General features: G+C 39.9%; 1 protein-coding gene across 2 annotated transcripts in view; it reads left to right on the top strand.

Annotated features, from left to right (window-relative positions):
* The window catches only part of LOC128733078 (J domain-containing protein), a 107,841-nt gene extending 91,228 nt beyond the window's left edge, over positions 1–16,613 (top strand). For both annotated transcript variants that reach the window (XM_053826677.1, XM_053826678.1), the window contains exon 4: positions 15,857–16,613. In XM_053826677.1, coding sequence (XP_053682652.1) covers positions 15,857–16,192 — 336 coding nt within the window. In that variant the 3' untranslated portion in view covers positions 16,193–16,613. The remainder of the gene's footprint in view (positions 1–15,856) is intronic.
* Positions 16,614–18,066: the final 1,453 nt, after the last annotated feature.

Below are 18,066 nucleotides of genomic sequence, written 5' to 3'. Positions count from 1 at the left end.
GCCTTACGATGGATGGCTTCTTAATCGCCTTATTGTTCATTTTGTTTAGTACCTACTGCTACAACTAGCGAGGTGGTAACATTGTACCACGTTCCTTTGCCGAGCGGTGTGATGCATATAGTGGTGGGCAGTTGCTAAGTCCTTCGGTAAAATAAATTGCCCATCAACGGGTTGCGTGACTACACATGATCCCCGTGTCCGGTCGAAGTATTTATTGCTACTGATGACGATATCGACGATTGATAAAGATACATATAGCAATTAGAATCTAGGGAGTGGTACACGGATATGAACATTTGAACATTTTCTAATTTACTCCAGTTGATTAACTACAGATGTTTGAGTTTTTCAAAATTATGGAAACCGAGCTAGGATGTAGAGTGTTTTTTGTTATCAAAATCGTATATCAAACGTATATCAGATACACTTAAAATTTGCCTGTTTAATCGAGCTCTGCAGGAAACCAATTGTAGTAACACTCTACTGTGCGATCTCATCTAAGAAACAGCCCTTACTATCAACAAACCAGGAAAAATATAAAAATTCTCGATGCGTTACCAACGGTAAATAAAAGGAAATTACTATTGAAACATTGAAACATATTTCTACTCTCTCCACTTTTTGCTCTGTTTGATTTGTAAGACTTTCGATCGACCCTTCGATCTGCCGACCTTTCATTCTATCGACTTTTGTCTGTCGACCTTTCGTCTTACAACTGACATTCTACAAATATGGATATTTGTTTCTCATTCATTATTGACGAGCAAGCAGAACCAGAATCAGAATAAAGGAACAAGTTGAAGTCCACAATGTATTATGAAACTTAAATGGATTCATATTTTAAGACTGGAAGGCTGCACCTAAGACAAATACTCATTTCCTGGGAAGGATTAACGAAGTATGCCCCAAACTGCAAAAAGAAGCTTAGCAAAGTAGGAATTAGCCTTTCACAATTCTAAATAGCTACAAATAGGCATCGGAAAATGAAAACCTGGGAAAGACAAACATTTTGTCGGATATGCTCAAACAAATAAGCCATCTGCATGCAGCAAAAAGTCGCGTGACACGGTTTATGTCAACGTTCCGCATTCATTCTAAATGCACTTTGACTGGTTGTTTACGTGCACTAATTTTACTGCAGCGAATACCTACTAGGACTAAAAGCCAGTCTCTCGCACAGAAAAATTCGTTCTTTCTTCCCCCGTTCCATAGGTGGAGCAACGCCAAAACGCTAGCTGCTGCAGATGACAACCCTCCTTCTAACGTGCTTAGGTTATTTTTTCTCCTTTTTGCCATACAACAGTCTTGAACAAACTCCGGTCTAAATCAAATGTGTGCACTCGTGCCATTTTCCTCCTCTTATACCTCATTATACCTTACCGAAAGGACACGACAGTCTTTTGTCTTTTGTCAGGGAAAAAAGATCCACCTACCCGCATTCGAATGCCGGGCACCACACTGCCGCGCCGTCATCCAGGCTAAGGCATATTAAAGCAAGCAGCCTCTTGTACGGGATGGGATCAAGAGCATTACGTAAGCTCGTTCCCCGCAGGACGAAAGGTGATTTTTACTACTAACATACATTAGGGTGATGGGTAAACTGTTGGTGGATTTTCTTACCAGTGCAAAACCGGTCCGAAATTGCAGTTCAAACTTGAATAAAAAATGAGGATTTGTTTTTTTGAGTACACACAGAAAGAAATTCAAACTTCAAAATCAGAAAAATTACTCGTAATTACTGGATTCTAACCTCTGTTTTATTAAACTACATCGTAAATAATAATAGTCATCATTATTTTGACCTTTTGAGGTATGCTTCTTCTATTCTAAGTAGTCTTGATATTTCTCGAAATGTATTTAGTGTAGGGGAAGATGGGTAAGACGGCCCCCCCAAGCGAATAAATTGCTAGCATAAAATGTGTACGAAAACTCACCTTTTTTGTTCCACACATGGAAAAGCATTCATTTATCTACCATTAAAAATTATATAAAGAATTAATTAGTCTATTTTTTCGTAATTTTTCATCAATTTTCAAAACGTCTAAAAATTACTCGTTCACAACCAAGCGGGGTAAGAACCAAAGGGGCAAGACGGACCATGGCGGAGTAAGACGGATTGTGGCAGATTTGAAGGTTTCTCTGAGTTGTAAACACAATTTCAATATTATTGACTAAGTAAGAACAAGTTCTTAAGGGGTTTTTCGGTACATGCTAAAAGAAGGTATAGTTTAATTTAGACACCTGGAATTTTACTACTAGTTCAATTTTGAAAATAAACGTAGACGTTAATTTACTCCACTGGTTTTTATTTACTCTTTTCTTGGCGTTATTTCTGTTGATTTGTCAGCAGGTCGTTTACTCTTTGAATACCCTTCACTTTAGGTGAAGGCAAAGAAGGCAACACATTAAATGAGCCGTTAAGTGAATTGGAATCATCGACTTTTGATTCCATTAGATCCAAATTTACATTGATTGTGTTATTCGAATGGCACTTGTTGGCTTCTTTTGACATGGGAGGCTTTGTGTTAGACAGGATGATCTCAGATTCAGGGATAATTTTTATTACAGGTGTGCTCTATTTCGAAAAAGGCACTGATGAAGCCTGCAAGTCGTAAACGAAATGCGTAGGTATCTGCCAAAATAATAAAATAGTTAGTCAAATTTAACAGGAAAAAAGTTGGTTTTTCCATTCAATATTTTTAAAATCTATTAAGACACTAAACAGAAGAATTTTAGGCAATTATGAGCATTATAACGTATGGTCTTTTTACCCCGTGAAAAATGCCCCGTCTTATCCCTAGTTAACAATTTACATTATTTTGATTTTATCTCTCAATCCGTAGTATTTTATATAACTTTTCCGCCATACGCAGAACGAGAATTGCCCAATTAAAGTCAGTGGTAAGAGAAACGACAAAATACATACATAGCTTTTTTGCTGAAAAACCTTAAATTTGTTGCTGCTGAAATTATATCGCATGAAGACACTGCGAACGAAAAGTTTGTTTTGATTCTAGTTTTGACGTTGGATACGGCCGAGTGCCTCAAGTTGTCTCGAAAGTGTTTAGATAGGCTAATAAACGAAACATTCTGGGGCATTTGTAGAAAATTTAATGATTTCTTGACGAAATCGATGTGGTCCCTCTTACCCCGCCGGGCCTGCTTACCCCTTGTTCCCCTACGAAGCCTAGAAGTTATGATAGTTTTTTTTAATCATTCGTTTAAAAACCAAAGAAGTTTGTCGTCGTCAGCAGCCGTCCCCTTGTCTCAATCCTCCCCAGTAAACCATTTGGTTTGTATATCTCGATTGCAACTGAGAAATACGACATCATAACTGAACGAAAAAGTTATATTTCACGCCAGATAACAACATGTAGGGTACAAAATCTGTTTGGGATAAGGTCGGTGAAGGTTAAATCGGCAGCGAATCTGCAATACCTAATCCACACAGCTAGAAAGCACCCTCGCTGTCTATAAATTCTAAATCATACGGTCTATTCGTGGGATGCATTTCTGATCCATTTGATGGCCAATAAGTTAGATCCAAATACACGGCGGGAATGGGAGGCCACATCATCTGGAACCATACCACCATCGTACAAACAACTGGGAAACTTTATTGCCGTAAGATTTCAGATGTTAAGCGCTCTATCCATCAAGCGGAAATTACCTCCGGATGCGACGATGCCACAAAAACCATTCCAGATTGATGAAACGTGCGGAAATCTCTGCCGCGTTATGGGCGTGTCATGGATAAAGCTTTTTGTCGGTTGGTGGTGCCGGAGTCTTTTTTACTGGCCACATTGCTTCCAGAAGCAGAAAGCCTTTAATCGAAAACTACAGAAATCAAAACTAGGCATTCTGTCAAATCTTGACGGACAGGGTTAGTACGCCCTCTACGGATTACGGTGGTAACTTTTAGGTACTAAATGTGCCATCACTCTAGCATCACAACCACACCGGCACCATTGCATGACAGCAACATCACACATATGCATTCTTTCAGATGGTTGAAATCACTAACACTAAAAAGCAGTAGTAGGGTATGTTGCTTCTTCGTCGTAATTGCCTATTCCCGTCCTATCCAACACAAAATTATTAAAAATATCAGCATTTTTATGACACACAATGCAAAACTAGTTATTCCCTAATATTTTAGTTTGTTGTCTATCATACGCGATCAATAAAAGTGAGCTTAGATCTATTTGAATGCTTTTTGTCATTAAAGAAGTCCTACCAGCCAAATTTCCTTCGTTTTTTCGTGCGACGAAGAAGAAAATGTCGACTAATCGTTTTAGTTTCCGTCATTCATAAAATGAAAATGACTCACGCAAGGCATTGTCGTTATTCTACAGCCATGAAAACTTGCCTGACCTGCAGAAATTTTGCAAAATAACATTTGTCATGCCGTCCTACACAAATACATGCGCGTTACCTTCGTAAACATTGTTGTGATTTTTAGTTCGGACGATGAAAAATTTTGATGGACGGATTGTAAAACGGTACGACGAATTTAGGAGATAATGTCAGTTGCGTAATTTCAATAATTTGCTTTAATAATCGCTTTTCAGTAATTTCGAAGTTCTCAGATCGGAAGGTAAGTGTGTTTTAGTCAAATCAGCACAAGAACTTTTGGAGCATTCATTAAATCCATCCAACAAACGATGAAAATTAGAATGGCTTTACTTACTATGACGGGAATTAGAAATAAACCCTAGCTCCCTTGAAATAAGAGATGGCGTTAGTGATATCGTCCTTTGCTGTGTATATGCGAACCTTCTACTATGCCCAGTGTTGAGTTCGCTTTAAACCAAACGCTGTCGGCTGTGGGTCGGGACCTTTACCCCACTTAGTCGTAATGTCTGCGGGATTCTGTTCCGATGGAACCCAACACCAGTTTTCCACGTCGGTTATCGTCAGCAATAGGACATCATACGAACCGTTGCTTTTCAAGAGATGGCGCTTTTCTGGTGGTAGTAAAATCAAAATTTCGTACTTATTTATGTTTACCTACCTGAAAAACAATCACTAATCATATTTTATTTGTCATCCGAGAACCCTGAAAAGCTAAAGCCCTATAAAGATACATTTATAGGGCTTTATGAAAAGCGTGGCCGAGAGCCAGGAGCTGATATCTTTGCGACATTTCAATTCGAAAAAATTAAATTTCGCAATATGAACGCAATAAATAAAAACAATGTTTACCAACTATTTATTGGTTCAGGTGTCAAAGGTTATATTGCGATTAGTGATAAACACAAAAGAGACTGAGATGCATGAGAGAGTAAGGTTGTTGTGTTCAGTAAATTTATTGTCGCGCAAAACTCAGCTGTTACGCTATACGAAGTAACGACATCTGTTGTATTCATCAGGGAAACATTGATAGTTTCAGGCAAAGTCTCACGCATGGCGCATGATGGAACACTTGCGCCAACTTCTGTTATTTATTATCAGAATCCAGAGGCGGTGTCCTATTCTCCTATTGTGCAAGCCACAAACTGTCAGTATCTGCGATGTTTAGACCACAACCAGGAGGTAACGGTAGCAGAATCACTCCACAGAAATTTATTCGTGATGCGTACAGCATGACTTTCCTCGATAAACTGCATCAAACCGATACCCAGGCAAGCTGCAAGTAACTCCCAGCGGGGTACCGACTGCGTTTTCAGCGGTGCGACCTTGGTTTTAGCCATGATCTGCACGTTTATAGGAATTCCCTTGTGATTCAACGTCCAGAAGTAGGTTGTAGCGGTATGAATCACGAACTACAGGCACTGCTTGGAGAGATTCCCATCGTACACCTGGCGAAAGTTGGGAGACTACGATGGGCCGGCCACGTTGCAAGGATGCCAGGCGACTGTGTAGTGAAATCCGTTCTGTTCAAGAACCCCACCGGCACCAGGAATAGAGGGGCTCAACGTGCTAGATGGCTCGACCAGGTTGAAGCCGACTTGCGTGTGTCGAGACGCGCAACGAATTGGCGACGAGTAGCCCAGGACCGAGTACAATGGAGAGGAATTCTTGATACGGCAAGAGCCACCCCGGCTCTCGGCTGAATAAGTAAGTAAGTAAGTAAGTAGGTTGTAGCGCAGGAGGAAAACTCACTTGCGTCAACATAGATGAATAATTGTAGCTGTCCGAAACGATTACCTGTAGCTTTCGGGAAGTAACACTGTAGAATTATCAGCACGCGAACGTCCAATTTCTCCACCTTCTGTCCTGATCATCGTCCTCCGTCTCATCCCATTGGATTCTAGCTTTCCACACATCCTGCGGCAAGATCTTACCGTGGACTATAAAGAGGCACAACAGGTCGAAATGTGATATCAAATTCTTCAACAACTGTCTCTTAGTGGGAGGTTCGTTTCTGTCTATCAAACTATCGATTGCCGGCGTCTTTACCATAGAGAAACTCAGGTAATCTTCGCCTGTCGACCACAAAGACAGAAGTCCGAGCACGCGCTCATAGCCTTCGACTTATCGCTACCAACTGTTAATCTTCTCTAAGAGCTACTTCTTCGAGACTGTTCAATATTTTGCTACTGTTCGACAGTCAATTCCTTAGTTCAAAACCGCCATTCTTATGAATGGAGCACATTTCTTGAGACACTTTGATTGCCTTCTCGACCGATTCATAGCTCTTCAGCGAATCGTCTATCTATGTAATATTTTGAGTTTTATTGCGCTCTTACTGCGATTACTATAACCAATTTTGGCACCAGAACCGTCATAAGTATGCAATAAAACCAGAATTGTTACTAGAATACAACTCCTTCGACGACTTGGAGGGTGCAACTCACTAAATTCCGCCTCATTTTTATTTTTAATGGATTCCGACGACGCACGAGAGCTTGTCGACCTAAAAATGATAACATTATTAAAATTATTTGCCCGCCCAGTTAGCTCCGGGGTACGATGCTGGCCTAACAAACCAGTCGTCGTATGTTCGAAATTCGACTGGACGGTGCCGCTACAAAGTTAATAGGATCTTTGCACTAGCCCCAGAATTTTCCTGTACTCTAATAACCGGCTACGAAGTCTGTCGATAAAGAAGGGTCAAGTCCTGAAGGATGTTTATACCCATGGCTTTGCTTTTATCAACAAAATAGACATCCGAAACATTAGATGGTCCACCACACCACAGAAACCGTTGCGAATGGCAATTCTCTTCGCGTATTTAGACTTGGTGGAACTTGGAACTCTGCTTGATTTCCGCGGAGACGGACCTTAAATTGTCAAAAGCGGACTAGAACACCAGGGAGCAACGTCAGCTGGTCTGGACCCTTCAGCAGTACTGAATTTATATGACTAATCAGCTTTTGAATGCTGATATGTGACTAATACAAAGTTTCGCGTAGTGCTGGATGGTTACCTGGGCAGTTTCGTAGTGGTTTCCGACACGAATCGTAGTATCTTTCAGTATTCGCTCGGTAGGCATTTCTTCCTCCGACATAAGCGGCATTGCTTATTTGCTTATTGCTAACTTCATTGATGAAAAAATCGTTGCCAAGATCATGCAAGGTTTTGTCCGCCATACAGTCACACATGTGACAGGTCACGACAGACCTCTCCTGGTCACTAGCCCCGTTGCTATCGCATTTTTTTCGCTGCAACGCGTATCTTTAGCGGTACCATAAAATTTAGGTTATTTACCCAACTAATACTTTCCGAACGAACCACATCGCAGAGCTTTGAAACCGGAGGTTCTTTAAGGTATGCATACCATTTAGCTAATCCACCGTACGAAAGCGTTTGCTTAGGGAGTGATAGAGAGAAACCGTATTTGTACGAATACCTTGTAGCTAGCGTTTACCAACGTTATGTCGCGATAGTTACAACAGTCGATCCGAGCTTTTTTAATATAGATGGTACAACCAACTCCTTTCTTCCATTCCTCTGACAGCTTCTTCTTCTCTCCTCCTGGAAATAACCCAATGTAAAGTAATAGTAAGCGTTCTTCGGCCATGTTGATAAAGCTCTGCTGCTAGGCAGTCTTTACCGGCTTGTTAGTCTTCAACATGCCGATTTTTCATTTGACTTCTCGGAGATCAGGTTTTGGGATATCACTCTCAATTCGTTGGCTCCGGTGGGATTGGCGATGAGCAGCATTTCAGTAAAGCAAACATATACGCTCGATGCTTTGTTCGTACTGCCAACTCCATCCCGTAGCGAAGAAGTGGGACTTGGTAAAACACTTCATATTCGCCGAGTAGAGCCAAGCTGACAATTACAACATCCTCCATCGCGAGAAAGGCGAAAGCGCTGAACGAAAACCTGGTTCCGGCCAACCAACAGTGCTGCGCGGCCGTAAAGTATAGCAAAAACTGAAGATGAAGACCGAGAGCATGGTGTTCTCATCGTTTCGCGCCTTAGGCAAGGAGGTCGGAGGAACCAGCTAAGTGGTGGAGAAGTACCGTGTCAAAATGCACATTTTATGCGGAAGCAGTAGTCACTGCTGGCTGTGTCTGAGTAATGCCCAGGCAATTGCCCAGCGAACGGCTGAAGGTGCTAGTGAAAACATCTTTTCAGCGAAGCACGATGTCGCAGTCATAATGGGCGACGAAAACTATTTAGGTGGAAACGACTGGCGGTGGACCGCTTACTTTACGTCCCCCATCAAGAAGATTAGCGATGTCGTCAAGTATATCGTCCTATAGAAGATCTTTCTGTGGCTGATGACCAGCGAGAAGAGAATGTTCAAGCCGCTGTTATTTTCTTCGGGGTTTACAGTGAACGAAGAGATACGAAGATATAGTACGAAGTACCTACCGGAAGTTGCCGCATTCATGAAGAAGTAATGCACAAAGGACGCGCAAGTCTTATGGCCGGTCCTCATCTTCACCCATAATGCCAAAACATCACTAGAGGAGATTAACCGGCTGAAGAAAAATGTTGTACCGACGATCACCAACTGCTACCAACAAAAAATTTTTGGCGAAACTCAAACGGAGAATTTACTCTAATAATTTTGTAGTCAAAACAGAGAACGAGCTGATCGCCAAGGCCACAAAAGAGTTGAATAATATGACGTCTATCTTTTGATCGGCCATCGCGTGGTTAGTGTAAAGCCTGGCACCTGGCAGGGCGTCAAAGCATTTTTATAGAAAGCTTCATCGCCATCCGAAATTATCCGAAAAAAATCTACACCGACGAGATTCTTCACTACATGTTGAGCACGTTTAGGTTATCCAGTTAGAATTTTATACGCTTTGTAAATTAGTTATCTAGGTAATCTGAACTTACTTATTATTTTTAAATACTTTTTAACAATAATTTTAATCAATTTTAGCTTGTGTTCAACGTGTCTTTCCGATTTTTGCTTGACTACTTGTTTTTGTTCACAATTCGATCCATCACTGTGACACACGTCAAATACGCCCGGTGAAAAATAAATGCTCAGCACGTAGTCTACACTGCCAAACATCTGGCATCTGGGGGCTATTCGCCATCACGATTACAAATGATGTAAACCTCGACAAAGTGGCATAAAGAATATGTTGCTTATTAGGATACGTCGGTCGTAAAAAACTTCACTACCCAACAAACATTCGTGTTATTTAATTGACTATTTAACGCTTGTTTTTTGATATTAGATATTGAATTGAATTTATTGAGTAATTATGCCTGTGAGCCTTAGATTAGCTAGATATTAGCTATAGAACAGTCATTTAAGCAGCTACACAACAAAAATGTTTGTTTGGAAAGAACACAGGACCAGGAGGGTTGATCTAGAATCTAGCATAGAGTTTTTTTGCTCCATGCAGTATTTTGCAAACATATTTTCTTTCTCAAAGTTTAATCCCACAAAATAAAAAAAATTGATTTGAGTTTTACTACATACTCATAACGATGGTTGTAACCAAAATTAGTTATCAAAACACCAAAGCTGCAGTTAATTTTATTTTGTTGCTTGCGGGTTTATCACCCTAACGTTCATCTCCCGAATCCAGTTAATGGCATCATGCACATTCGTATGGCCTTCGTCCTCACGTCTCGTGCGGACGTTATAGATGTTCCGCTAAGATAGGTAGCTAGTGAAATGGAAAAAATTGACCCGTCATTGCTTGCAGAGCAATTCAAGGGTTATTCACTAGCTACAAGATTTATCCTTCCGTAATAGGACCGATCTGGAATGTAATGTACCATGTACATGAATGTAAAATAGAAATTAAATGTTTAAATGAAAACCGCAAACTGAATTCAATTTTTTTTTTGAGAAAACTTTGTTGGATAACAAAACATCCGGTAAAGTTCGCAGTCAGTAGAGATAACGAAAATATGCTTCCTGGTGCCACAATACAACAATAGTTTCAATTGAAATATCTATCCCACTTTTGTTCGTTCGATACTGTTGAAGTAACAGGATCGTTTCGCCAGAATTGCTTCGGTACTTACGTGTGTGTCGTTAGTATCTCAACTGAAGCATCTCTTTGTACGCTTAGTATGTACGTAGTAGTAGTATGACACCCGTATACTATTATAGCAGTCGGTACTTTTCCAGAACCCACCCAGAGAAAAGTGCAGAATTGAACGAACCGTGCAATAATTATGCGACACACTAGCTATACTTGCGCCCGATGATGTAGACTATGTAGCGGCAGTGGGAAAAGTGTTTCCACATTTTCAGAACGTGCTGGTGCGAGTAGAATCGCAAGTACTTTTGCCTATGTGGCTCTGTTTGCATGGTAATGGCAAATGCTCGTTGCACGGTTCGCCTACCGGTAACACGTCGATAAAAATAGACGAAAGCAGCAGCTCAAGTGGTTTACTTTCTGATGAAGTTACGAAACGCGAAAAACTAAAAATCCCACTCGCGTATTATGCAGTTTTCCGAAGCAAGGCGGTTTGCCGGCTAGGTGGCTTTTCAGTCTATTTCATTTTCGAGAGCTTTTTTATGGTAATGGGGGAACAACTTTATGCGGTGACTTTCTTCAATGGTGTTAATTTTACTTAAATAAGAATTCCGTTATTACTGATGGCTTTATAAAACACTATCACGGTAGTCGGATCCTCTAACGAGTAAAATCGTCTGTAGACACTTGGTACGCAGAAAAGTTGTTTATTGTAGATAACCTCACTGATGACCAATGGTGTGCCCAGAGAATGAGAAACTACATATCCTATGATCGGCATGGATTCGTCCCTGGTCGCTCTGTGACAACGAACCTCCTCGATTTTACATCAAACCATATTCGGTTTGATCACGTGCCTAAAATCATCCTTGTGTGATAGAGTTTTGCTAGTTAAGCTTGGACAGGACTTATCGCCTACATTTACAAATAAGTCAGATGTACCGCAAGGTAGCACGCTTGACCTTCTCCTTTCCATTATTTTTTCAATGATGCAACGAATTCCATAGGAAATGGCTACCGGCTAGTTTACCCTGATGACCAGCCACGTAGCCAGAGGTGGGGGCCAGGAGCCCTATCTTGGCTCCTAATACATTATATGCATATCTTACTGCTTATAAATATAATTCATCACAATACATTTAATGTATTGTGGTTCTAAACGCAACAATATGCATATAAAACAGTTAAAATCAAATTTGGGCCCCCGCCCCCCCCCCCCCCCCTTCTGGCTACGTGGTTGCTGATGACTTAAAGATCTATCTGACGTTTAATTGCATCTAGGATTATTATCAACTTCAGGTTTTATTAGATAAATTCGTGACGTGATGTAAACTAAAATCTTTAATAATAAGCACTAATAAGTTGTTTAGAAACGGTGGTTCTACAATTGATGGAGGGACGGTAGGGGAAAGTAATGATTTTTTTTGGTGTGGAGGGGAAAGAGCGGGAAGGTGAGGGAGGGGGTTGGTAGCTACGAGTATAGCTTGGTTCGACCCATGCACCTTCCAGCATTGGACAAAAGGTAGGAGTCATAACGACTACTTGTTAAGCGTAACTACCAACACCCCCCCCCCCTCCCCGTTCTTTCCCCTCCACTCAAAAAAAATTTTCATTACTTTCCCGTACCGTCCCTCCATCAATTGTAGAACCAGTTTCTAAAAAATATTAATATTAATGCCTGACCGCATTTCAAGGTCAAAGACAAAAACACGAGTTTGGTCCACTAATAAGTGCCAAGCGATTACATTTCATTAAACTCAAACGCCAATTATTTTGAGTATAGTACTAATTGGCAAACGCTAAACAGAGTCGACTAGGTTAAAGATCTTGGCGTTATTCTGGGCTGTAAGGTGACGTTTGACAGGCACCACAAGGAAACCATTTCCAAAGTAAGTAGACAACTTGGGTTCATCCCATTTGAACACGCTTGCATGGTTTGGACTCCACACCAGCTAACATGAAACTTGCGAGTCGACCGTAAAGTCACTGGATGAAATTTACTTTGATTCTTATGTCGATTAAAAAATAAGAGTAAATATAATAAAATAAAGTATAACGGCCCGTACATATTTACATCCTGGCATATTAAATGCGGTGGTATCAGAAAATGAAAAAAAGTTGCATGCTATCCATTATAAATGGCACCTAAATAAAATGTGGTTGTTTAGAACGGACTGCAGCTTTAAAAATCTGTATAATCTGGTACTTGATTCACACTGAATAAAGCCATCTTTTCGACAACGATCATATAAAAATCATTTTATCAATGAATGGTCGTGTGAAGCAATTTCATTCGTCTATGGTTTTACCGATCCATATCTTTACAATCAATTATGGTCGTACTGAACCATATACTTCATTAAAAAATGATCGTACCGAATCATTGAATTCATCTATGGTCGTGCCGAATCATATGTTTAATGGAACATGACCGTAACGAATAATTTAATTCATCTTTATTTCTACATCGTAACATGGTTTTTATCCTGGCCTTTCTGTTTCAACCAACTTACTGGAATTTACCTCGCTGTGTATGTGCACCATGGAACAGGGCAACCAAATCGATGCCATTTATACTGATTTGAAAGCAGCATTTGATCGAGTCGATCATCAAATTCTTTTAGCCAAGCTTGACAAATTATGAGATTAATCCAGTATGCTTTCCTGGCTAGGTTCTTATCTTCGTACGCGCAGAATTACCTTTAAACTCTTCTCCTCTTAATCAAGGTGGTTTTAGAACGATTCCGGAGTACCTCAAGGAAGCATTTTGGGACCATTGCCATTTTCGCCGTTTGTCAACGATGTCACTAAGCTACTGCATCTTGGAACAAGGTTGTGTAAAAATTTGTATGTAGAAAACTGTAAAAATTTATTTGCCTATTGGTCCACCAATGATTGTTCAACACTTCAAAAATTGGTTGACTTGTTTGCGATTTGGTGCACCAGGACGTCAATCAGCATTCATAGTGCATTATTATTCTTAGCTTTTATCATAAAACACAGCCACTGGGTTTTGACTATCGCATCAACGGTACATTACCCAGCTAGCACCAAGTCGTACATCAATGTACAAAAATTATCGTAAATATCTCTTAATAAATTCGGAATCGTAACTAATGCTTAATAAATTGCGCCCAAATTGATTTTCAATTGTATATAATAATAATAATTGACATGCATACGATTTTCAGCACAGAATTGTATAACAGTATAGAGTGAGTGACGCTTGATCAGATTTTATCGTATATATACTTATATACATGTAATGCGTATAATTATTCCTCATCACGAATATCGCCTCCAAAATAGTACGGATATGCCAATTTTGCGCATCAAATACGATTTATAAGCATGTAGGTATATCTGTGCGTAATGTTGATTTTTTACTTTGATATAAAACATATAAAAATACTAGCTGGGTACTTCAGCGCAGAGATACTGTTATGGATGTTGACGTGGTATTGGACAGCCAACTGTCATTTAGACAGCACTATATCTACATTCTTAATAAAGCTTATCGTCCTCTTCAGAATCGGAGAAGAATTCTGTGATCCATATACTTTACGCACGCTTTACTGTTCCATAATTCGCTCCATTCTCTAGACAAGCTGTGTTGTTTGGAATCCTCTTTTGGATTCTTCGTATGGAGCGAATTCCGAATGTTGTCTTGGAGCAACCCGAATATCCTTCCCAAGCAGCACCATTTGTTGCATGAAGGGTTACGCAACTATAATTGAAACATTCAAGTATGGTAAAAGTTCGCATCAGTTACCTTTATCGAACTGTTATGTGATGGAAAAAGCGCAAGGTGGCTTTGTTTTGTAGAAGGTATGGCCGTTTGAATTTCATTAAAATTTTGCTTGTTCCGATCATATTGTCTAACCCCTGTACTGCCGCCATTCGCAAATCAGTCGTATTTTCTATAGAGCTTCCTATATCAATGGGACTGATATGCGGGTAGCGGCAGTGTACATCATTCAACAATGATCATACCGAATCATTCAATTCAACTATGGTCGTACTGAAACACATACATCATTCAACAATGATCATACCAATCTATTTAAGAAATCTATGGTCGTACCGTACCATATACTTTGTTCAACAATGATCGTACCGAATCATTTAGTTCATCTAGACGACACCGATGATAGCCGACACGATGACGCACCAAACTATTCATACCGTTTGTCGCACCGGCAGCACAGTGTATCGCTACCGAGATGGTATATTGTGCGAGGCATGTTCTGAAGTTCGGATAAGCGACAATATACCGTGAACGCCCGTTCGTTTGACTGCTTTTAATCTGAACACTTTTTAATTTGAACCCCGTTGGTTTGCACGACGTGCAAATTAAAAATGGTTCAAATGTCATTCTCAATATGACATCATTTGCTTATGCAGACAATGCACATAAACACGATTTGTTTGTACTGATCTAGCGTGTTTAATCTGTTTCACAATGCGTTTTCCCAACGATTATGGTAGAAATCTGATCGGAGAATGAAATATTCGCTGCTTGCAACTGCCAACTGAATCAAACCACCAAAACAATAACAAAGAACAGGGCAGCCAGTTCACACAAGCTCCAGCATATTTAGGGTTACCAGTTGTTCAAATTAAAAGCTAACCCCGTTAGTTTGCATGAGGAATCGTACAAACGAACGGGGGTCCGCTGTATAAGACGGGCATTCAACCCCCACAGTACGGAAGAAAAGTGGTCCACAGACTGTAATGCACAGACTGAATACGTGAACGCATGAAGAGGCACTAGTACTATGGGGTTGAAAGGCTCAAATTTTTTGTTTTATGCCGAATAGCAAGGAAGCATAAGGAAACAGTCACTGTTTTGGTTAGATTAGCTTAAGTTTCGAATCCTTCGGCTACTCTGTTGGTTGGTTTGCAAGCTTGAAGGTAGAGCAATCAAGGGCACCCCCCTTATGTTTGGTACTCAGATGTCTGTCGAGAGAAAAGTGAGTTGAGCCTGCAGAAGACCAAGGTCGAGGATTACAGAGATTGCGCCCAAGGGCCTTTTTCCCTGGTGTTAATTACACGACCTTCACCGTGGTTTACACAGATGTGAACCAACAATATCAATATTCATCAACCATTTTCGGCCAAGATGATCGTATCAATTATGTCATCTCGAGCAATTGAGATCCAAAATGTTATTTGAAAAGATTTGATAAGAACATGACGAAAGCACAGGAATGTCCCATAAAAAATACTTTCTTGTTCGAGGGGTACCCCTGTTGTACGTTAATATTTGGGAATATCGATTATAGATGGTGCTATTGTTCAGGCAAAATTCAGGCAAAACATGATATTTTTTTTTATTTTTCCTCCAAGAATTAGGTATGTCTATTTGTTTGTGCTTCAATTTCCAAAAGTGTTCTACGTGACTAAAAAATAAAAATGATTACAATAATTAATAGGGAAAATTTTCGAATCAGTACGAACAATTATCCTAATATCGTTCCTTTTCTGCTTTCTTCAACTTCCAGGAAGCCAAGGAAATCCTGTGCGATCCGGAGCGGCGGGCCAACTATGACAAGTGGCGCAGCAGCGGCATCCAGATCAGCTACAAGAACTGGGTCGGCATGAAGGAACACGTCCAGCAGAGCATGCACTGGGCCACCCCGAAAACCAAGGACCGAATGTTGCCGGAAACCGGTGCCGCGGCTGGTGCCGGCAGTGGTCTGAGCGCCGGTCAACCCAACCCGGCTCACCGACGTGCATCGGAGGGCGGTGCAGCGCTGTACTACGGCGGTCGGAAGGGCGAGTGGGGCTCGGAGAATCCGAGCGAGGTGGTCAACAAGTTCCGTAATTATGAAATTTAAGCCCCCCTGGAGTGGAGGGTGGAAAGGGTGTTTGGTTTTATTGTTTTTTTTTTTTCGTTTTCGTTACGAATGATTGATGTGTGGTGAATTGGGCGGTGGATCGAGCTTCTTGAGTTTTCAGACCGGCTGCTAGCTGATTGCAGTGAACCCCTCCTACGTGCTCCTTTTTACCGCCAGCTGGATGCCGGTTTAGAAGACACTCGAAGTCGCTCGTTCAATCGAGAGGAGCTTGCACCTACTTATTGATGTATGATGTTTTATTTTACTTAATTTGTTGTTTTTAATTGAAAGATTGTTTTTAATGCCTTGTTTTCAAATATAAAATATTCCCAGGGGGATTAATTAAATAAAAATGTTAAAACAAATAACATTGTCAAAATAAATTTCAAGCAAAATGATTGTTGTTTCATACAAAATAATTGTCTCGTGTTATTCGTAAACCAGTCAAGTGAATTATATAGAAACATTAAAATGATAATATAACTGTATGATATGTGTTGATTGAAGAATGTACATGTAAAATCAAAAAATCCAACTAGATGTTACAGCAGAAAATAGTGCATACTGAAATATATATCTGAAGAGTATTTAACTTGTAGTCGATTTTCCTTGTGTTGCCAGTAGGAAGAAACCGAGCAGATAAGATCAGAGGTTTTAGAGTAATAATTTCCATATATAAAAAAACAACAACATGAATGCAAAAATCGGCTATCTTCCTTCTCGGTGCCAGCAACCGGACCACTGAGCCGGTTGCCGCGGAAAAAATACATTCTATACAATCGGAGAGACGTCAGCACTGGGAGTAAACATGTTGGTAATGTTTTTGTGAAATTTTGTACACTCTAATGATTATAATAGAATAAAATAGTAAAACAACTAGAGTTAAACCGTCTATATAATGGAATATTTTGCTCGCTCCGTTGTTCAAATGAACTGTTGTTTTTGATATTGTAGTCTACTTTTCCTATACACTAGCACGTAAGTAAGAGAGAAACATTAACAGCAAGTTGTCGAGGACAATGCAACTCTGGTAACAGCAGATTTTACCCCAAATTCGAATTTATTGCGTAAATAAACTAGCAAAACGCAATCGAGCAAAGACTCCGCAACCCGTCTATCTTTCCTAAGACTTTATTCAGCCAACGCCAACAAATATGTAGGTAATATTGGCGAACCAACCCATCCCGATCTATGAGAATATATTTTTGTAACTTATTCTATTTGAACAATTTTATACACTGTTACCTATACAATACTACAAAATTATATATTATCAAGCACGCTGTTCTGCATTCGAACTGACCAACAAAGTTCCATATTTGAGTAAAAATTTCCGCATATCCACCTATCGATTACAAATGCGTATTTGCCTAATCAAAGGATGAAATTATAGAAAAAATAGGAATATCTTTCAAAGCAGCTCTAAAACGAGTCGTGAAAATTAATATTGTGGTTTAGGTGACACCTTTTACCGAAACCTTATTCCTGATTCCCAGCCTCTAGAAAGGGAGTTAATGTGCAGAACAGTATTTACGAGTAGAAAGTGATATATCACAATCCTCCAGCAAAAAAATTTCCAACCTCCACAATTGAACAATAGCGTAAAGAGAACTGAACGGACACTCAATTATTGGTGTTTACCATTCTGTTAAATAGAAATAGTCTGCAACAATAAATTGGTAAATATTAAAGCTCAAAAAAATCACGTATAATATGGACAGCCTTAGGCTGTCCGTAAAATGTAATTTGATCAAATGCCAAAACAAAACAAACAAAAAAAAACACTAGACATGTATACATCCGTTAGAATAAATGTGATAAAAGATAAATAAGAACACATATTGTACGATGTTGCATCTTCACCTACAAAAAAA

The sequence above is a fragment of the Sabethes cyaneus genome, chromosome 1 (genome assembly GCF_943734655.1).
Source record: "Sabethes cyaneus chromosome 1, idSabCyanKW18_F2, whole genome shotgun sequence".
Taxonomy (NCBI): domain Eukaryota; kingdom Metazoa; phylum Arthropoda; class Insecta; order Diptera; family Culicidae; genus Sabethes; species Sabethes cyaneus.
This window is presented reverse-complemented; position numbering and strand designations above follow the sequence as displayed.